Source organism: Polyodon spathula, chromosome 1 (genome assembly GCF_017654505.1).
Source record: "Polyodon spathula isolate WHYD16114869_AA chromosome 1, ASM1765450v1, whole genome shotgun sequence".
In the NCBI taxonomy this organism is placed as follows: Eukaryota; Metazoa; Chordata; class Actinopteri; order Acipenseriformes; family Polyodontidae; genus Polyodon; species Polyodon spathula.
Window position 1 is genome coordinate 94,221,080 of NC_054534.1, and position 23,263 is coordinate 94,244,342.

Genomic DNA, 23,263 nt, shown 5'->3' on the forward strand with positions numbered 1-23,263 from the left:
GCTAAACTACAGGATGCTGAGAATCTTCCATCCAGTAATCTATACAGTGCTTCTATCCATGATAGTAACCCATGCAATTCACAGGAAATATTACATGCAGTTGGAGTTTTATATGACTTTGCAGAGCCATTTGTTTGGCTGCTAACATTGTTCTTGCTTATTAATGTAAGCCTGTCACGCATTCACTGGCAAAATGAAAGAAATTACCTAATTTATAAAGCTCCTTGCAAATCCATGTCCTTGCACAGTGTGTCTGTGAGTCTGCTGCATTCAGTGCAAATCCATGTCCTTGCACAGTGTGTCTGTGAGTCTGCTGCATTCAGTGCAAATCCATGTCCTTGCGCAGTGTGTCTGTGAGTCTGCTGCATTCAGTGCAAATCCATGTCCTTGCACAGTGTGTCTGTGAGTCTGCTGCATTCAGTGCAAATCCATGTCCTTGCACAGTGTGTCTGTGAGTCTGCTGCATTCAGTGCAAATCCATGTCCTTGCGCAGTGTGCCTGTGAGTCTGCTGCATTCAGTGCAAATCCATGTCCTTGCGCAGTGTGCCTGTGAGTCTGCTGCATTCAGTGCAAATCCATGTCCTTGCACAGTGTGCCTGTGAGTCTGCTGCATTCAGTGCAAATCCATGTCCTTGCGCAGTGTGTCTGTGAGTCTGCTGCATTCAGTGCAAATCCATGTCCTTGCGCAGTGTGCCTGTGAGTCTGCTGCATTCAGTGCAAATCCATGTCCTTGCGCAGTGTGTCTGTGAGTCTGCTGCATTCAGTGCAAATCCATGTCCTTGCGCAGTGTGTCTGTGAGTCTGCTGCATTCAGTGCAAATCCATGTCCTTGCACAGTGTGTCTGTGAGTCTGCTGCATTCAGTGCAAATCCATGTCCTTGCGCAGTGTGCCTGTGAGTCTGCTGCATTCAGTGCAAATCCATGTCCTTGCGCAGTGTGTCTGTGAGTCTGCTGCATTCAGTGCAAATCCATGTCCTTGCGCAGTGTGTCTGTGAGTCTGCTGCATTCAGTGCAAATCCATGTCCTTGCGCAGTGTGTCCTGTGAGTCTGCTGCATTCAGTGCAAATCCATGTCCTTGCGCAGTGTGCCTGTGAGTCTGCTGCATTCAGTGCAAATCCGTGTCCTTGCACAGTGTGTCTGTGAGTCTGCTGCATTCAGTGCAAATCCATGTCCTTGCACAGTGTGTCTGTGAGTTTGCTGCAGTCAGTGCAAATCCATGTCCTTGCACAGTGTGTCTGTGAGTCTGCTGCATTCAGTGCAAATCCATGTCCTTGCGCAGTGTGTCTGTGAGTTTGCTGCAGTCAGTGCAAATCCATGTCCTTGCACAGTGTGTCTGTGAGTCTGCTGCATTCAGTGCAAATCCATGTCCTTGCGCAGTGTGTCTGTGAGTCTGCTGCATTCAGTGCAAATCCATGTCCTTGCACAGTGTGTCTGTGAGTCAGCTGCAGTCAGTGCAAATGTTACTGAAAAAACATCACCAACTTTGATTCAAACTAGGTTGTAAAGCACTGTAACAGGGGCCTCACTACAGGTGATGATAGGAGCTGTGATTTGGATGAAGCCCCTGACTGATTTGACAGGAGACAGAGACAGAAAGTTTAGATTGACACGCCCCGCAGGCGCGCAGGTTTATTTACATTGAGTACAGCTAACCCCATGTGATGCTACTAGCAATGGTAGCTCACGGGGGACATATGGCCCGGCGTACAAAAGTCAACATAAACACTACAAAAACTATCAAGTAAAAGGTGCCGTGAAGATGGCTCACGCTACTCTGCTAACAAATGGAGGTCCCACTTCCACACCTGTCTGCTATACTGGGTGGGATCTCCTATCCTGAAAACCAACTCCCTAATCTACATTAATGACTTAGATTCTGGTATAGTAAACAAACTAGGAGGCGTGGCAAAAACCGATGCAGCAGCAAAGGAAATTCAAAAAGACCTAGACAGCATTCAGAACTAGGCAGACACATGGCAAATGACATTTAATATAGAAAAGTGTAAGGTACTGCACACAGGCAATAAAAGTGTGCATTATAAATATCATATGGGAGATATTGAAATTGAAGAAGGAATCTATGAAAAAGACCTAGGAGTTTATGTTGACTCAGAAATGTCTTCATCTAGACAATGTGGGGAAGCTATAAAAAAAGGCCAACAAGATGCTTGAATATATAATGAAAAGTGTTGAATTTAAATCAAGGGAAATAATGTTAAAATTTTACAATGCATTAGTAAGACCTCATCTAGAATATTGTGTTCAGTTCTGGTCACCTCGCTACAAAAACGATATTGCTGCTCTAGAAAGAGTGCAAAGAAGAGCGACTGAAATTATTCCAGGTTTAAAAGGCGTCATATACATACAGGCTTAAATAATTGAATCTATTCAGTCTTGAACAAAGAAGACTATGCGGTGATCTGATTCAAGCATTCAAAATGAAGGTATTGACAATCTCAACCCAAGGGACTTTTTTTGACCTGAAAAAAGAAACAAGAACCAAGGGTCACAAACGGAGGTTAGATAAAGGGGCATTCAGAACAGAAAATAGGCACTTTTTTACACAAGGAATTGTGAGGGTCTGGAACCAACTCCCTAGTAATGTTGTTGAAGCTGACACCCTGGGATCCTTCAAGAAGGATTCTAGGATCAATAAGCTACTAACAACCAAACGAGCAAGATGGACCGAATGGCCTCCTCTCGTTTGTAAACTTTCTTATATTCTTAACATCAGAATGGAAATCTGTGCAATCTAAATCATGCATGCGTGCAGGTGGAAATTATTGATGTGTTAGATTCTGTGTTTTTTATCGATTAAAAAAAAATAAAAAATTTTGGTAAACAAAAATGAAATATTTATGCACAGTGGTTTAGAGATCATATATAATACTATATATATAAAAAAAAATGAATTCAAGATCATTATTTTATTTAACTTTAATTTTTATTTCTGAGGCTTCCTGCTGTGACCCTTAGAAGTACCTGCAGGTACATGCGTACCCACGGTTGAAAACCCCTGGCGTAGAAGATCAAGGAGGTGTTTCTGTTTTCTTATTAGCATATGAATGAACATCAGCCTTCATGCATGGGTTTACTGTATACTTTTCGGAGTGTACAATTTGTTAAAGAATATCTGAAATATGTCCCAAGTCAGATTTTATCTTGATGTGTTCCTGGATATTTATTTTTAAAGATGAGTAGGAATTGCTAAAGTAAAAATTTTAAATATGCCACTGGCTAAACTTATTGTTATTAAAATTACTCGGTCAGAACCAGAGCATAGAGTCTCATGTTTGTCTGGTAAAAAACATGCACAAACAATTACATGAGCAAGCAGGAAAAGCTACATCAGAATTAGAATTTGAGGATTACTTTGTCACATTTAAGCATCTCATCACATTTGATTTGCAAATAACAACCAAACAAAATAATCTGTGTAAGCACAGGAAAAAGGAATATGGGACCTGAGCACGCAGGCTGAAGCTTTGTATGACACATTACAAGACTTCATTGTAGTCTGAAGACAATTTACTGTTTGAAATGTGTGCCAGTTCATAATAACTTAGGTTAGAGTGTAATATGAGTGCTTGTGGAATGAATCTAATTTGTATTCATGTTTGTATTCATATAAACACGAGTGCATGCGATTCCACAGTTATTTATAATTAATTAAATTGGAAATCTTGTGATGGTTGCATTTGAAGTGTGGAGTTAACTTTTAGCAAGTGGTGACACACAACACAGTTGATTTCATCAAGTTCAGAACTGTTGGTTGTTGCACTGGCAAGGAAAATTTGGTTCTGCAGGTGAAAGAATTGATTAGCTTCACAATAGGGGTAGAGGTTTGGCCATTCATCTTCAATCCTCCTGATCAGAGAGTGGGTTTCAGAAGCCCTGATGCTGTACATAGTGTGTGTGTGCGTGAGTGTAAGGTTCTTCTTCTTCTTCTTCTTCTTCTTCTTCTTCTTCTTCTTCTTCTTCTTCTTCTTCTTCTTCTTCTTAGCAGAAGCCCTTACCCAAGGCGACTTACAGTTGTATACAAAAAAAAATTTAAAAAGTCAAGAATTACAGTACAATTAAGAGCAAGATACAAAATACAGTGACTTCCATCCTAATAAGAGCAGATACAAAACACAGTGCGATTTGATATTGGGGCAGTTCAAAAGCAGGTAACAGTGTTGATAGTTACATCAGGGTTAGATACAAGTGCACCTAAAATACAAAATACTACAGATTGGGTTAAGTGCATGATTAAAGACAGTAAAATAGGGAGCAGATAAGTGCAAGTTAAAGTGCATTAAAGGCAGAGTGCTATATTATCCAGAAGGGAAGAGTTGAGTTTTACAGGTGTTGTCTGAAAAGGTGTGTCTTGAGACGCCAGAAGGTGGTCAGGGACTGGGCAGTCCTGACATCCGTAGGAAGGTCGTTCCACCACAGCGGGGCGAGGGTGGAGAAGGAGTGGGCTCTAGAAGCGGGGGAGCGTAGAGGAGTTACAGCCAGTCTTGCAATGCAAGCGGAGCGGACAGGTTGGATGGGGGTGTTGGGAGAGATGAGGTTCTGGAGTTAGCTGGGTTCAGTCAGATCAAGGCATCAGTAGGCAAGTATAGGAGTCTTGAACTGGATGCGAGCGGTGATTGGGAGCCATTGGAGTGAGCGGAGCAGTGGAGTAGTGTGGGAGAAGTGAGGCAGAGAGAACTCCAGGCGGAGTTCTGGATGAGCTGGAGCTTGTAGTAGTCTATGCGAGAGAGTACCAGGGCCGTGACGAGGAGTTAGTGAGGAGAATAGTTGGTGAGGAAGGATCAGATTCTTCGGATGTTGCTCAGGAAGAAATGGCAGGTGCGTGCTAGAGTGGAGATGTGCTGGGAGTAGGAGAGGCAGGGGTCCAGGGTACTTCAAGGTGCTTGGCTGAGGAGGAGAGAGAGAGCATGGTGGATTCCAGAGGAATGGAGATAGATAGATCAGAGGAGGGGGAAGATGAGGAGGGGAAGAAAAGGAGGTCACATTAAGAGAGGTTGAGTTTGAGGTGATGCGAGCGCATCCAGGAGGAGATAGCAGACAGAAAGGTAGAGATACAAGAGGGGGTAGTGGGGTCAGATGGGGGGAAGGAGAGGAAGATCTGAGCATCATCAGCATAGAAATGGTATGAGAAACCATAGGATGTGATGAGGGGGCCCAGCGAGCGGGAGTAGAGAGAGAACAGGAGAGGACCCAAGACTGATCCTTGGGGGACTCCTGTTGAGAGAGGGTGAGGTGTGTAAGTTAGCAGGGTTGGGGTTAAATCTGTCCCTGCCAGCAATCACAGGTGTGGCCATTCCCCAGTTTGGTAATTGGTGCTAATTGGGGAGTAGCCACATGTATGAAAAGGAAGCAGAGTCCTTTGTTTGGGAGGGGAGTTTGGGGGTGAGTGGTTGTGCTGTGATTTTTGTATTGTTTTGTATCTTTATTGAAGGCTAATTTCCAGCCTACAAGCGATTTGTTCTTTTGTTTGAACATTTAATTTGGCCCTTGTGACTGTTTATTTTTTCCTGTTTTTGTTTGTTTTTTAATAAACATTCACACCAGTGCTTGAATTGAAGTTTTCCCTGACTCTTAGTCTCATTCCTGCAAGTAGCCACCCTGGGCCATGATGCTACCCTGTCACATGTGGTGTTAGTAGTGGGATAGCACCCCCTAGAGACTGCAGTGGGAAGAAAAATGAATAAACTGGCATGAGGGCCAAAATAAAATGTTCAAACAAAATAATAAAACATTGGGCATTAGCCTTCACTACAGATACCAAACAGCACAAAAATCAGAGCACAAACACTCGTCCCCAAACTTGGGGAATGGCCACACCTGTGATTGCTGGCAGGGACAGATTTAGCCCTATCCTTGCCAAACTTACATTCACACACACACACTATTTTTCGGCCTGGCCAAATGGCCATTTCAGATTAGATAGAAAACAGGGCTAACATTGATTTTTAAATAAAATGATCAAATGAAAAATAAAGAATATTTGATATTCTGCAGCTGTTAAGGGCTATTCACACAGTTTATTCGCTGCGTTTTTTACGCCCGACGCTTCGCTGCTATTTTTGTATTCAGACTAATGTGTCAAATATCACAAGCAAGGTGGAGGAACATTTGATTATAGAAGCACAGAACATGTTGTTCTTTATGATAAACAGCACAAGAAATATCTCGATAAAGAATTCAAACAGAAAATATGGGAAAATAGGAGGAAATCGGAAAGTAAGCACTATTTGTATGCTGAAATAAACACACTGTTTTGACTACAGGTTTTCTTTAAATGCCCCAATGTAGCTTCTAGAAAGTACATGAGATTCCGTGGCCCATTATTACATATTGACTGAACTACAAAACAAAATCACGTATCTAATTATATCCAGTAGCCTATGCAGGTAAGTGGTATTCTATTTACAGCAAATTAAACTGGCTAAAATGGTTTTATATCAATCAAATATGTTAGTATATGTGAATTTTTTCCCCAATAATGTAAAATGCTGTCTGACGTTACATTTGTGACAGTACCATCTACCTGTGTTTACTCTATAGTTTATTTAAAAAAAATAAAAAAAAAATAAAAAAAAATATATATCAGATGTATCGAAATGATTGTGTTTGGTAGTTCTGTCTGTACTTCTAATTTTGTTTTTGCCAATAACATTGCTGAGATTATTTGTTACCAATAACACAATTTGAGATTATACAACTATATACAATATATTTCAGATCTTGCACAAGACGCTGGCACTCTCCTGCGGTTTCCCGTTGCTTGTTATTATAGTTGAATCCACATTCTTCTGTTTCTCTTCTTCGGAGCAATAACCATGCTCCAGGTTGCACCCGCTCCATATTGCCTTCAGACTATATCCAAATTTAGAGGGACAGGATGTTGATGGCAGCGTTTTCCGTCCCAATTTCTCATTCTTTTCGCAGCGTTACGCTCAAGTGTGAAAGGTAGTATTCAATTCCATAGGCTCGATTTTTTTTTTTTACCATAGAAAACGCAGCAAATAAACGCTATAGTGTTTGTTTGTGTTGGCTTTTTTCTGGAACATGTTTGAGTGGACAAAACTATATTTAACACTTTAAAAATGTATTTAAATACTGTACTTTTCCAATCTAGGTCACACTTTTGACAGTACCAACTAGGGGAGAGCTCATTGGATTCATAGGCCTCCAACCATTCAGCCATTATGGCTGTTACTATAAAACTAAAGTCCGTTCAGTGACATTAAATATAACCAGATAATTAATACTGTACATTAGTCAGTAACCAGTGACACGTGAAAGCAAGGTGCTGTATTGTACAGATTAACGTCAAAATGCTAATTTCAGCACCTGCTATTCCTAGACAGACCCTTAGCTGCTTTAAGGAAATGGATTTGTTGTACTTTTTTTTGACTGAAGCGCACCCATGTTTAAATGGCAACCGGTACTGTTTGATAAGTAACTAAGCTGTATTGCTTGTAAGGGATAAATAAGCATAAACACATCTTGTTGTGTTTTAAGTAGCCTACTTTTTTCAGGTGGTCTGATTTCACACCATGTGGAGAATGTGTTTGTCACAGATAAGCTTATCTTAAAGGGGATTGTGGCAGGCTGGCGAGTGGATAGAGGCCCAGAGACAGTCTGTAGTTCAGAAAAATAACTATTTTATTATAAATAAACACAAAAATGAAAGGACACAAGGGCCAAAACAAAGCAATTTAAACACAAAAAGAAAGACAAAAAAACAAAACTTTCAAAAATAACAATTTCCAGGCTGGGCAATGCCTTCACTGGATTCAAACTTTCCAAACAACCAAAAAACCAACCTACTTCCTCAGCTCCCTCCTCCAAATGAGAAGCAGAGGCCTCCTTTTATGTCAGGTGGCTGGGTGCTGATTGATCGTTAATTAAACTAATCATCTAATCAACCCCAGCTACCTGAACACAATGAACCCAGGCAGGTAGGGGAATTTAACTCCATCCCTGCCAATTTCTAAAGAGCAGAGCTGTGCTCTGCCACAGGGATGAACGTCAGAGGGCTGATCTCAGCAGGATGGAAGTGTTGTGTGACCATTCATTGATTGCTTCAGTTTCATGTCATTAAAGTTTAAAGTCCATTTGAATTACAGTGCTGTTGCAGCAGACACCTAGAAGATTGGACTGTCAACAGCAACTGAAATCAAATCTTTTAATTTTAAAAGGTTTTCAAAAAACTATATTTGATTCACTTCTAAAGGTGATCCGTAATAGAATTATAATTTGCAATCGTAAAGTTTTATTTAAAAGCCTGCCAAACTTGTAAAGTATACTGTGAGACAAAGTCAAAGCTTTTCTATTTTTTAGGGGGTTGTTGTAGAAATGCCCTGTCCTTCAAGTCCTCAGATCTAGCACATCCAAGGCCAGAGGTATTGTAATACATTTGATTTGTTTTGGGCCTGTTTTTTGAAAGTTTGTGTTTCTACAGTGTTATTGGAGTTGTCATGTCAACACTTAAAATAAATCTCTTTACTTTAACATTTAAAATAGCATATTAACTGAAACAGAAGATAACAGGTTTTAGATCATTGGAAACCATGGCTGTGTAGAAGAAATGTAAATGAGGAGAATACATTGTCCTTCTCTTTAAAAAAAACAAAACAAAACAATGAATGAGTCGTGTTTCAGAGCTAGCAAGCAGCTTTAAAGCATCCTTTTTTTTATATAATTATTAACTCTAATTAACTGGGTTAAGTGTACAGTACTAGGTCTTGAGGCTATTGCAGATAGTCTGGGGAGTTGTGTTCTGTGGGTCTCTACTGCAAAGTTTAATTCCTGTCAGATAGTGACACTTCACAGCTGACACATTCAAATTTGCAATAGGATAAATAAGCATAGGAAAAACATACAGTAATCAACAGTCCTTTGTAAGCTGTGGAGGAGGAAGAAAACCACATGCAATTTTAACAGGAACATTTATTTTGTACTGTAGCATAAATTTTAAAACATGTTTGGCACTGTGGGTCCTTTTTTCACCAAAGCCAGCTGGCTGACTGTCCGACTGGCTGCTACTCATTTTTTTCTGGTCGTACTGCTTATGCCAGTTCAGTCCTCGGATTGGAGGACTCAGGCAGTATTTTAGCATAAAGGGTTTTGAAGGCTGAAGTGGATTGTAGTTTTGTGAACCACATTGAAGTTCCAGATAGATACCATATTTCAATTAGCGAGTTTGTTAACACTTAGGTTTTGGTGTAACTCAACACCTTCTCAACTGTAAGTCGCCTTCTCAACTCCTTCAAATGAGGACCTGTAAATGAAATGTTAAAATTCAATACTGTATAAAAATGTCAAAAGTTCTATAGCTATCGTCATTTTCAATCAAGTTGGCTTTTTAGCTGTATCAAATACTACAGCTGTTCTTAATTAATAATGTTTCATAGAATGGAAAGGCAGCCTCTAAACAAAGTGCGCAGAGAATTGGAGTCCTGAGACTCCTACATAGTGGAGCGTGGCTGAGAATGAGTTCTTAAACAGTGATTACAAGAGGGATCAATTTATAGAAACATGAGCCTGTGCAGTCAGCTCACAGGTGTGTATTACACAATCTGCCATACCTGCGATTGTGTGTCTGTTGCAGGTATTAGGTGTCTAACAAAGTGACCCACATTTTTTTTTTTTTTAAAGATAATTAAGCACCTCCCTCTTTGATCTATGACCTAGGGTGGCCACAATATTGGGGGTATGCAACTTTTTTGTGGCTGGGGGGTGGGGGTGTATTTGTGGAGCGTTCTGCTTGGTTTCTGCTTCTCAGTGGTTGGTCCTTCTGCCATTGCCAAAAACACATCTACATTGCATGCCTGGATTTAGCCAGCTTAACAGTGGAGTTAGGGTTTATATGATCTGCTGAAAGAGTTTAATAACATGTAGTAATGGGTATGAAGCAGCTGTCCTAGGTAGATAGCATGTCCAACTTTGGAACCAATGTAGGTGCACCACATTTCCCCTTTTCTTTGTTCTGCTAGTTGGCATTGTCGAGAGCTCTTGGACAGACATGAGAAAAGTTGTGCCTGAATGCAGCGTTGTTCTGGGTCAGATGATCACTCCCATCTTCAAAGCACCTTTGTTCAGAGGAGGTGGTTTTGCTGACCCTGCTGCTGTGTGGACAGCAGTCTTTGAGCTATAACGAGGAAACACAACAGGGTCTTTGTAAGTGTGGGGGTGCGGAAGGCTCCTATTGCATGATTCTCTAGATGAGATCTTTTTTAGCGAGGAGTTGGTACATTTCAACATATTTGTCATTCTGGATTGCTTTGTTCACTGTGTCACACAGCAATTTCTCTGCAGCTCTCCGTTACCATGCTTGAAAGAGACACAAGCACTGTGAACAAATTTAAAAACATGTATATTATAATATTAATTTAATTATATACAGGTTTGTAGTTTTATTTTATTTACTGTTTCCCTGCTATGATGATTGCTGTAATTCTGAGTAGTCAGTATTGTAATTATTCACATTTTGTGTTTTTTGTTTTATTTTTAAACTGCTCTTCCGTTCTAGCTGATAGATACTACAGAGAGTGTGTTCCCTAGAGGACCCTGACGCTTACTAATACAAAGTCACGTGTGTGTTACTAATGTCTATGGCTGCCGCTCCTGAATTTACAGTAGGACAAATCACCTTAACATAGTCTTAAAAAAAAGGATAATAACTCGGATTAAAAAAAAAAAATTATAATAATAAAACAAGGATTTTTGTAATACGAACCAGAGATTCCATCTGTATTTCCAGGATACAAAGTTTACTTCACACAAGTTCTAACGCCAGCTATAGGTGCACCCAGGATAATAACTCAGTTATTTCAATGGCTTAATAATTTAAGCACCTGGAATGTGCATCACGGTGTACCAAAGCATGATTCTTTTATTTTCAAGAACTGAAACATGCACACTAACAAAATCAAACTAATTCAACTACTGAAAAATATGCTACCTAGATCACCTAATTAAATGCCCAAAATACTACATTATATTTATTTGCATTTTTGGTGCAGTAAAAGGATCCCATGGGACTATTTTTACATAAGTTTAGCAAATCCGTATTTCTAATCTGATGATAAGTGGTCATTTGGCACACGCAGGATGACTTCTTTTAAAGAATTGATTGAAAGTATATTAATTTCCATGGCATTTTCAGTGCATGTGCTTGCAGCAACGAAAGCTTTGGTAACTGATGATTAAAAGCTATCTTTTGTTTTTTCTTTTAAGATATGCCTGTATCACTGATGGATAACTGCAGCACACCGCAGCTATAATTAACACAGTCCAGTATATGAATGAGCCTGTGGCTCAGCAGCGGCAGCAAGTGGACTGTAACTCTTCATTTGTAATGTACTGTGTGCCTGTACTATTTAACTGCAGCATTCTTATCGGTGTTTCTCAACCTGATGGGAGGTGCATGTCCTTGCCAACTGGAGTCCATGTCTTGAACTTTCTTTTGGCATGTTTTTTGGCTATTTTAAATCTGCTCATTGAATTGTGATGCAGCTTGGTAATGATATGTCTAGCTGAAATCCTTGAATTTATCTTCGGTACTGTAGATCATCAAATGTCTGGTTTGTGTTTGGACTGATCTAGGCTAGGGTATTTTCCTATGAAGGAAACCACTAGGTGGAACTTGATGGAGAAATATTTGTTCTTACCTAGTCAGATGAACTCCACACAGAGTGAACTCCCAGTCTCCATTTTGCCTGGGTCAGGAGAACAAAGCGATTTTGTTCCCAGAGTTCCTTAAATAATCTTTGTTGGGGCCAGAATATTGTCCCTCCTCCATAAAAACCCGCCCCTGTTTAGTAACATTGTCCAGTTTTCTCCTGCGTTGCTTGGGTACAGACTGATTGTATACTTTTGCGCTTGCGCTATTTTCATGAAATCCCTTTATTTAGTTTTTTCTACTTCTTGACTGTGTCTTCCCACCTCCTCATCTTTGCCAGTAGGGGGAAGAGTCTTCCATTTTTTAGAACATTGGCAGCAGATAACATCAAATTCCTGGGTCCTAGGGGTAATACAACATGGCTACAAAATACCTTTCTGACATCTACCACCATCAACAGGTGTCATTTGGACTTCACTGGACTGGTCAGGCACACAGGAGGTCTTTCTGCAGGAGGAGATGACATCACTGCTCCTTTCCTTTGCCATAAGAACATAAGAACTAAGAAAGTTTACAAACGAGTGGAGGCCATTCGGCCCATCTTCCTTGTTTTCAAGCAGCTTCTTGAAGGATCCCAGGGTGTCAGCTTCAACAACATTACTGGGGAGTTGATTCCAGACCCTCACGATTCTCTGTGTAAAAAAGTGCCTCCTATTTTCTGTTCTGAATGCCCCTTTGTCTAATCTCCATCTGTGACCCCTGGTGCTTGTTTCTTTTTTCAGGTCGAAAAAGTCCCTTGGGTTGACATTGTCAATACCTTTTAGAATTTTGAATGCTTGAATTAGGTCGCCGCGTAGTCTTCTTTGTTTAAGACTGAATAGATTCAATTCTTTTAGCCTGTCTGCATATGACATGCCTTTTAAACCTGGAATAATTCTGGTCACTCTTCTTTGAATTCTTTCTAGAGCAGCAATATCCTTTTTGAAACGAAGTGACCAGAACTGAACACAATATTCAAGATGAGGTCTTACTAATGCATTGTACAGTTTTAACATTACTTCCCTTGATTTAAATTCAACACTTTTCACAATGTATCCGAGTATCTTGTTGGCCTTTTTTTATATCTTCCATGCTTTGTCTAGATGAAGAGATTTCTGAGTCAACAAAAACTCCTAGGTCTTTTTCATAGATTCCTTCTCCAATTTCAGTATCTCCCAATATGATATTTATAATGCACATTTTTATTTCCTGCATGCAGTACCTTACATTTTTCTCTATTAAATGTCATTTGCCACGTGTCTGCCCAGTTCTGAATCTTGTCTAGGTCATTTTGAATGACCTTTGCTGCTATAACACTGTTTGCCTCCTTTTTGTGTCATCTGCGAATTTAACAAGTTTGCTTACTATACCAGAATCTAAATCATTAATGTAGATTAGGAATAACAGAGGACTTAACTGGTCCCTTCATCTTCTCAAAACCAGGGCCACTACTCCAGATATTTCTTAATTCTTAGACCCATTCTAGACCTCAGGGGTCTAAACAAGTACATTCTAACAGAGAGGTTCAGGAAGGGGTCTCTGCCCAATGTCATCAAGGCAATTCAACCATATAGGTTTCTATAGACCTCAAAGATGCCTATTTCCATAATCCCATACATCAAGACTACAGAAAATACCTCTGGTTTGCGATCAAGGAATTTCTAAACAAATTTAAGGTGCTTCCCTTTGGGATGTCCACAGCCCCCAGAATATTCTACCCCTACATAGACGATTGGCAGATATGGGCTTCATCAAAGGAAAGAGCAATAGAGCACAGAGACAAGACACTTCAACTTTTTCAACATCTAGGTCTGTTAGTAAACAGAGCAAAATCATCGCTGGTTCCAGGACAGTCATTAATCTTCCTGGGAGCCCAATTCAACACAATTTCTTCGAGAGTGCATCTCACAGAAGAGAGGGTGACCACCATTCATCGACTGGCAGGTCAGTTCAGCATAGTTGCCAGACCAACAACACTGTCCTTTCAACAGTTTCTAGGGCACATGGCTGCAGCAGTCTCCCTGATAAGGGACACATGATTACATATGAGACACACTCGTAGGTGTCTTCTTATCAGAACCCAATGCTTCCAGATTCCAGCCGCATAAAGGTTTCTCGAGGAGCGGCAGTAGAAGCAAGATGGTCGCATCTCTCAACTCGGGTAAGGATGGGACTACAGCTCTCTCCACTACCTCTGACTCTCCTTTTGTATACATATAAGTCTGTATACTGGGTTAGGGAGCAGACTTAGGGGAAGCCCAGGTACAAGGTACTTGGTCACCAAGACACTGTCACCTCCACATAAACCATGTAGAACTGCTGGCAATCTTTCTAGCTTTAAGGCACTTTGCACCAGTTTTAAAGCCATAAAATATATAAATCTCCAAGGGGGCACAAGGTCATGGAATCTGTGCTTGCTAGCCATGAAGATATGGGACAGATGCAGGACCAGGGACATAAACATCCAAGCAACCTATCTACCTGGGGTCGACCACAGCACGGCAGACCTGTTAAGCAGGGAAATGACACCTCACGAGTGGAGGATCCAGCCAGAAGTGTTACACAGGGTTTTCCAGATGTTAGGTCAACCATAGATAGACCTATTTGCTGCAACAGAGAATGCTCATTTGGCTCCCGGATTTAACAGAAGAAAACAATGACAGCAGATAGTCTGTCCGTTTCATGGTAAACCCCACTAATGTATGCATTCCTTCCCATACCTACAATACAAGCGGTACTTAGGAAAGTAAAGAGGGACAGGGCCATTATCATTCTAGTAGCCCCAAGAAGTTTCGGTTCTCTGAGATTCTGGAACTAGCAAAAGCGGGACATTTACATCTACCAGTAAGGCACAATCTGCTGTCTCAGAACAAGGGAAGGATGTTGCACATGGTTACAACTAACTGCCTGGAGACTGAACTGCAGCAATTAATAAGTCGATGATTATTGGAACAAGTACTCAACATCTTACTTGCATCTAAGAAGCCATCTACTTTTTTAACCTGTTCAGGAAAATGAAGATAAATTGTTCTTTGGTGTAATGCCAAATCACTATATCACACAGCTATCTCTAGCTACTTTTTTAAACTTACCTTAACCACTTATTCCACAAAGGTCTGTCACTATCTTCTATCAAAGTGCATGTAGCTGCAATATCCAGCATTTTACCCAGATGGGAAAATCAATCTGTGGGCTCCCATCTCGCGGTGTCAAGATTTCTTAATGGAGTCAACCACTTAAGACCCCCAAAGAGACATATCACTCCTTAATGGAGCCTTGCTCTGGTACTGAAAAGCTCATGGGATCACCTTTTGAACAGAAGGAGATGTGTGAGAAGTTTATTATGTGGAAAACCACATTTTTTGTGGCAGTTACATCAACCACAAGGGTAAGTGAACTTCAAGCATTAGTCATTGATGCACCCTATTTCCAGTAAGTAAGGATAGGATTATCTGCGGCCTAATCCCTTATTCCTGCTGAAATTGGTGAACACAATTTCATCTGGACCAGGTCAATTTTTTTTCCTGATTTCTGCCCAGACACCACCTAATTGATGTCTGAAGAGCGTTTAATTTCTATATTCACAAGAAGGCCAACTTTTATGTCTTTTAATTCTCAAGCTCGTGGCAAACCTGTCTCTAAAGAAACAATCTCCACTTGGATCTCTTCTTGTATAGTTTTGTTATAGACTGGACAAGAAATGTATTCCAGGATCTGTAAGAGCCCATTTAGTAAGGAGTGGCTACTAAATTCAGGACATTTGCAAGGCTGCTACATGGTCATCTGTCAAGACTTTTTTGAAAATCATTATAACTTGGATGTATCTTTTTATCAACTGACCTTTGCTCATTCTGTATTATCTGTGGCTTCTTACACTAACATCTGATCCTTGTATTATATTCCTTTGGTAAGGTTCACTCTGTGTGTGGAGTATATCTGACTAGGTAAAAAGATGAAGATAGCTGTAATATGGTTTCTTCGTTGTCGATCAACTCCACACACCAATATCTCTCCCTCCTTTCCCCCTTTCTTTCTTTTGCTATGTTTTTGTTTTTGAAAATTGGACAATTTTACTAAACGGGGGCGGGTTTTTGTGGAAGAGGGACAATATTCTGGCTCCAACAAGGGCAAAGAGATCGTTTTTTTCTCATGACCCGAGCAACATGTAGACTGGGAGTTCACTCTGTGTGTGGAGTTCATCGACTACAAAGAAACCATATTACAGGCAATCTTTGTCTTATCGTAGTGTTCTGAACCAGCAAAGCAAACCAACTGAACATAGTTTTATTTCTGCACAGAAGGCTAAATTATGGTAGGATTTAGTAAACAGATTGAAACCTATGAATTCCAATTTAAATTTTTGATTTTACATGATTGTTGGACACTGCTGTAGTCTATATTGTTAATTTGCTGAACTACTGTGTGAAAAAAATGTTCACTTGGTTATTTTAAAATGAGCTCTCCTGTTTGTGAAGATGTGCAGCATGCACAGTCTTTTCTTGTTTAGTTTAATAGCTGTTCTTCTATAGTGTTTCCTTGAAGCTGATTAATATGATGTTTTAAGTTTTAGAGCACAGCCTTACAGTGCCATCTAGTGGACGTAACGTTTTTTGTTGCAAGTAGTTTTTAGTTATCTGTAAAAAAAAAAAAAAAAAAAAAAAAAGATTTAAAAATGAAATGGATTTTTAAAATGTGATTCATAGTGGAAATGATTTAATCCAATCATCAAATGATATAAAGCTAGTCTGTATATATGTAATCTGTTTTCACTGTAATGCACTTCATGATCACATAAAGTAATACATTTTGTTTCGGGTGAACAGCTAACATTTGTATTATGCAGGTGATTCATCTAACCAATGACTGCAATAAACAGTTTTCATTGTACTATTGTTATTATGTATTATTTATTTCTTAGCAGACACCCTTACCCAGGGTGATTTACAGTTGTATACAAAATATACATATCAAGGATTACAGTACTTACTACAGCACATAAAATCTGTACTATTTTAGTAGTACTTTTTATATGACACGAGCTGATTTGTAGTGAAAAAAAAGCATGTTTGCATCTGTGTTTTTGTAGAATATTTGTGCTCAATAATGAGTGAAGACTGCATACATGCTTATTTATTATTTATTTGATAAAAGCAAAGAGATCTGTTAAATGAATTTTCATAACTTGTCTTCCCAGGGCCGGTGTGCTGTGTGCGTACGCAGCCAATCAAAATCTATCGACTCAGCTGAAGGGAGTCCGGAAGCTTGTCGATAGCAATTTCAGGGATCTGAAAACCTTTGTAAACGACACTCCGATGGTAAGGACACAGTCTGAAATACTATACTGTTTGTGCGCATTGGCTTTGGTTGGGTTTGGAGTCACAACTGTGATTTAGATCCTCCAAAAAAAAGAATACGTTCGAGCTTAAAGTCAATGTTATGATAATATGGCCCAATATAATTATTGTCATTTCTTTATTGTATGCATTTGTTTATTTCTTTATTTACATCAATTTATTTTTATTCCAGCAAATCGCTTACCTGGCTAACCAGTACAACACTGCCAAAAACAAGGTCATTTCTGACCTAGATAGTAAGTACAATAGAAAACTAGTATTGTTCTTATGACCTAAATGGTCGTATTCCTGTTTCTAAACATGGTCCATTAGGCTCTTTATGCATGTGCTGTTAATCACAACCATTCATCCTTCGCTTTAATAAAAACATAACATTGAATAGAGTCTTTAATGTTGAAGAACAATGAGTATAATAGCCTAATCTTTAAGCTTTAGGTCAGTGAATCAGCCAGAACGATGTCTGGTGGTTTCATCTTGATACAGGCATGCCTGCCCTTCAGTCCCAGTTGTGATGATCCAGTTCAGCTCACACAAGTGCAAGTCTTGAAATGCACGGGTCTTTCTCATACTTAGTTCAGGCAGTTCTTTACCATAAAGACAAGCTGCAGGTATCAATGGATGTATTACTGTTGCAGAGAGATGTTCAATGGCTGAAAACAAATCAAAAACATGCATGTAAAGCTTATAGTGTGTTTCCTTTCTTCTTTTTAGGTTCTTTTGAGTTTTCTGGCTATACATACAGTATGCACTCTGTGTAATGCAGTACTAGCCTGGAGTGCTTTGTAATGTTTCTTGCACCACAATATGTTTTCTTGTTCTTGTTAAAGATATAGGTCCTTTGCTTGGCAGTAGGATTTGTGCACAGATGGGAAAAGAAGTTCTCCCTGCACTAGATGGGGCACTAAGTTTGGCTGGAGGTATGATATTTCTATTTATTTATTAAACATATTTATCTGGGGGAATCAATCTGAGCTGTACAGTGTTATTCCACATGACAGGCGATGCAGTAAAGTTAGTTTCTCCTTGCATCTTCTCATTTCATATTTATTTAAGTACTGTATATTTGTTGTATTACCCTTTTCCAGGATGTTCACTTAAAAAAAAAAAAACAAAAAAAAACTATTATTAGAAGTAAAAGGAGAAGTTCATTTAGTCATAATGTTTAGATGTTCTCGTGTCCAGCCCCTGTAGTTTTAATCTACTATTTACCAACATTCCCTTGGTATCCCTTTTATTTGACTTACTTCAGTAACCTCTTGAATTTTTCTTACTATGTGCTTAATTATATATATATATATATATATATATATATATAATATATATATTATATTATATATATAAATTTTAAAAATCTCATTTAGAGTTTTTTTCTTCGTTGTAACTCCCTTTGAAAGGAATACACACCATGTTTAAATGAACTCTGTAATATATATTTAAAAATTCCACCTAACGTTTCAAACTGTTTTGTAGTACCATTAAAATAAAATCATATTAAAGTAGATCTCTCTTGTTGCCCTCCCTCGTTGGTTTTTTAAATAAATATACATTAAAAAAAACAAAAAAAACCGACACATGTTTATAAAATAACAGTAATAATATTGAGAACACTTGCGCATCTCTTACTTTTGAATCTGATCCACCAAAAATCTCCCTAAATCATGACTCTAGGCCATGGTTAGATTTTATTACAATATTAAAAGGTATGTCTAAATAAGCAAGGTAAAGATTCAAAATTAACAATAAACATATTTCGCACTGTTGTGTGTTCAATCCATAAATAATAATAATAATAATAATAATAATAAATAATAATAATAATAATAATACACTACATTGCCCTTTGTCAATATGAGACCCTTTTTATACTTTTTTTCTTGAATTCTTTCCAAATTATTATGTTCATCATCATCATCGTCATCTCCTGTGCTTCATCTTTTTCTTTTGGTTTTGGCTTGAAGTCAAAGTGGAAAGGTCTATCACAGGTAACTGTGGTTAAAACGTATCAAGTGCTGTGACGTGTGTATCCTGTGTCATTTTGCGTGTTGTGTTTTGTTTTGTCACTGTTTTTGCCTAAAATGGCCATTGTGAGTTTTTGTTTAAATTCGTTCAATGACTTTTAGACATGCCAAAACCCACCACCACAGTTCCACTATAACAACATTAAGGCAAAACATTTTAAGCTATTTTAGTTTTTAGCTATTTCTTAAAAAAAAGCCTATTGCTGTTGTCTTTTTTTTTTTTTTTTTTAAATATTGCGATAAAACATTTCTGTATGTTAATGGTCACAGGAATTCAAGCAGTTAAGTCTTACTCTAGGGTTACATTTTAATTGTGGCGCAGGAATTTTATGCCTTGTTAGAATTAAATAATGTAGCACAGCTTTTATCATTTTACTTTTGAAAGGTCGCCGCAAGGGAAGTAGCCCCACAATTACAATGTAACAATGTAATCTTAGAGTTAGTGTTCTTACTGAACCTGTGTAGGTTTATTGTGGAAAATGGACTTGTATGCATGTTAATTATTAAATTGACTGCTGCAGTTCTCGTTTCGTGGTTTTTATATTTAATAATTTTCTGTCATTAATCATTTCTATCTCTATCAGATATTCAGTGACATTATTAAAAGTTTAGCAGAAGCTGTAAAAGACACTTAAGTGCTTGTAACAAAACAAGAATTGTAAAAAACAAGAAAATGTCTACAGTTGCATTCTGTTGCATTTTGTAGTGGCTGCAGTCCTTTATTTTTATTAAAGGAGGTTGAAATGTGGTGGTTTTTTGTACAGCCAGAAAATTGATCTTCCAAAAGGAAAACTAATGCTCTTAACCCCACTCCCCATGTTTGCAGCCATGAGAGAAACTAAACAGGCTTTGGAGAACGTGAGTGTCTCGCTGGAGGTGTTGCAGGAAGCAACCAACAGTCTGCAGGTGAATCTGCTCAACGAACGAGCGAGGCTGAGCAACACACTCAACGACCCAGCCTGCTCTGCACCAGGGGTCTCCAGTACCTGCCGTGACATCAGAAGAACACTGAGTCAGCTCAGCATCAACGCAAACTACAGTGCGGTACGAGAAACGAAGTTTAGACAGACCAGGAGGTGCCATCCTGTAGTGGCAATGTGGCATTGTGTTGTTGTTGAAAGACGAATTGTCTCATGATGTTCAATTTAAAGGCAACAAGTAGACCATTCAGAAAGAGAGTCGTACTTCTTGATTTTAAGCTTGAAACAATGACGTGCTGTTGGTTCAGTTTGAATCCTGTTGCTGCTGTATCACTCTTTTTGATCTCCTGACAAAAATGTACATCAAAGCCATGTGGAAGTAGGTTAATGCATTTGGACAATCAGAGCTGTAACATTGAATTCAATATTCTAGACAGTAAATAATGTTTCCTTTTTTTTTTTTCCCCAGTTGCCTAATGTAGACACAGAGTTGTCAAATGTGAAAAATGTTCTTAAGACAGACTTAAGTAACATCATTCAAAAGGTGAGTTTGCTTGTATACCCTTCTCTACTTGACCAATGGAAGTAACAAGCCAATATCCTGAAAACAGTAGTACAGAACTGCCTGTACTACATATACATGTTAGGGTCCCAAGTCAAAGTACAACCCCATCACGATAAGCATGATCCTGTTGGCTTATGACTCATTGGTAAATTGAGAAAGCGGAAATCAACTCAGGTTTGTCATCTTAATGCCCCCAGTTGTGATACAGAAATTGCCATTCAATGGAGAGGGAAAGCAGTTATTTATTTATTTAAAAGGGACAGAAAAAAGTCAGGCATAGTGTGGTGTAGATTATGTGCTGTACACACGTCCCCACAGAGCGCCTGTATCAGAAATCAGTCCTGATCTGGAGCTCAATTGGGCAACCTAGCCTCCTCAAACACCACTCACTGATGGATAGGATTTTCAGTTCATATTTTCTAAAGGTCAGAAGGCATATCTGAGTGTGTGTCTCAACTAAGGGTACTTCACTTTAAGCAGGACCTGGCTCTTATGTTTATAAGTGCTTGGTAGCGCTTCTAATCAAGTTGAGAGTGCAGTTCTTGTGTGTAGCTTTGTCATACAAACAGTGCCAATAAAAAAAACAAAAAAACATTATATTAACACATGTAGAGGTTGAGATGGGCCAGTCGCAGAGCACACACCACAATTTGTATTTTCGTTGCGACACTTAGCAAAGTAAACATTTTGTCGTATTTTTTTCGTACATTTTGTTGTATGTACTAAGAGAAAATATGTTAATGAAAAATCCAATACAATCGCACACATATACATTTATAGTGCTCAATGTGTTTTAAATGTATAAATCATTGTGCTGAAATACTAATACTAATGTGTTTTGGGTAGGCTACACATTACATTATGAACAAAAATACAAATTTGTACAGTACGCCTGTATAGTAGTAAAATCAAATGAACACCCAGCGCACTTTCTTTTTACTTTAGCCTGTAGGCTACCTGTATGGCAACACAGTGGTAACTGCATCAACGTTGTACACATTGGTTTATAGTACAAATATTATTTTAAATTTAAACTAAATGATTTTATTATTATTATTATTATTATTATTATTATTATTATTATTATTAATTAATAATAATAATAATAAATAATAATAATAAATAATAATAATAATAATTTGGCAGCCTACACAATTAACACACAGTAGATATGGTGCCGCATTGACAAGTTATGTTACTTACAGGAAGACGGTCAATTCTCATTAATATGAATTTCAAGAACCAGCAACAAATTTTACATTATATCCAATATTCGTATTATCATTATTAGCCTGTAAGCCAAATGGATACTTTCCATTTTTGTTTAAGTTAGTCAGTGGTGCAGTGCTAAATTGTGCACAATTACAATCCACAGGCATATTAATAGAATAGGTGTGTTTCCTATTACTTTACAGATGCTCAGAATGAGCTGGTGGGGTTAGTGGCACATGTGTGCAGTCTATTGCTCCCCATTTTCATAACTTCTATCTGCAGTATTGAATCTGAGCTGTACATTTTGTTTACTGTTTTCAGGGATATTCAACATTTAACGACACCCCAGATCTGGTAAAGAACCAAACGAAGAATATTGTGTCAGGTGAGTTTATTTCAGCACGCTTATACTTGAGGTAAAAAGCTAAAAGGAAACACTGTACTTTCCTAATTGGTGGCATTATGTAAGACCCTGTATCATTAGAGCAAGGCTGTGTTTGAAGCCACAGCTTCTCTGAAAATCTCAGAGTTCTGAGCCTCCCAAGTTTTTGTGTTGATTTTATTAATAAGGTATGTCAATACAAAGTTTGATGCAGACAAACTAGGGAGCTGTAAATCAGACATACTAAATGTAATACAAACTGTTACTGTGATTTTTTAATTTAATTACATTTTCATTCTTTTAACCCTTTTACAGCGGTTCCCCGTAAGTTTGCTGAAATCAGTGTGCAGTCTGTACCGCTTGTGGTATAATGTCTTTTTTTGTTGTGGCTGCTCTTTGCTTGTAGTGGATTGCTGTTGGTGTTTTGTAATCCACACATAAAGCATTTTAGGAAAAGTCTTTTGTAGCAGAAGTTTTTTTTTTGTGGATGAGGAAAAAAGTTACAAGAAATAGATGTCTGCAATTATTTATTTCAGCAATATTTCTGCAAAACTCCAGAAATCCTAATGAAAAAGTATTCATACCCTTTTAATGCTATTACAGTGTTGTCAAGATCATTACCAATAAGTCAATATGGGAAAAAGTAAAGAGCTATCTGCAGACCTTAGGCAGAACATTATTTATTGTCATAAAGCTCGAGAAGTATACAAGAAGATTTCCAAGCATTTGAGTAACTCAATTTTAATTATAATTTCTATTATCAAGAAGTACAAGACTCATGGTACTGTCACAGTGCACACTCGGTCTGGAAGAAAGAAGCTTCTTTCACCAAGAACAAGTAGAAGAATTGTGAGGAAGGTTAATAACAATCCGAGATCGACTGTCAAAGATATTCAAAGTGAATTGACTGCAAGTGGGACTGGGGTTTCCATTTCAACCACAGGGCGAGTTTGCATAACGGCATTGGAATAATGGATATGAGTTCTGGTAAAAGGTCTTGTAGAACAGATTAAACAGAAATCGAGTTATTTGGTCATGCTGAAAGTTGTTACATTTGGAAAAAGTCTGGTGAGGCGTACAAAGAAAAGAATGCCAGACCTACTGTCAAGCATGGAGGCGGTAATATCCTTCTATGGGGCTGTTTCTTCTAT

The 23,263-nt window shown here is 38.5% G+C and overlaps 1 protein-coding gene across 18 annotated transcripts in view; it reads left to right on the forward strand.

The window, feature by feature from the left end:
• The window catches only part of LOC121324481 (prominin-1-A-like), an 85,909-nt gene that overhangs the window by 41,036 nt on the left and 21,610 nt on the right, over window positions 1-23,263 (forward strand). For 11 of the 18 annotated variants that reach the window (XM_041266431.1, XM_041266422.1, XM_041266460.1 and 8 more), the window contains 7 exons: window positions 16,856-16,976; window positions 17,188-17,251; window positions 17,843-17,932; window positions 19,860-20,077; window positions 20,423-20,497; window positions 22,052-22,115; window positions 22,428-22,436. In XM_041266431.1, coding sequence (XP_041122365.1) covers window positions 16,856-16,976; window positions 17,188-17,251; window positions 17,843-17,932; window positions 19,860-20,077; window positions 20,423-20,497; window positions 22,052-22,115; window positions 22,428-22,436 — 641 coding nt within the window. The remainder of the gene's footprint in view (window positions 1-16,855; window positions 16,977-17,187; window positions 17,252-17,842; window positions 17,933-19,859; window positions 20,078-20,422; window positions 20,498-22,051; window positions 22,116-22,427; window positions 22,437-23,263) is intronic. The other 7 variants (XM_041266441.1, XM_041266530.1, XM_041266486.1 and 4 more) reach the window with 1 other exon arrangement.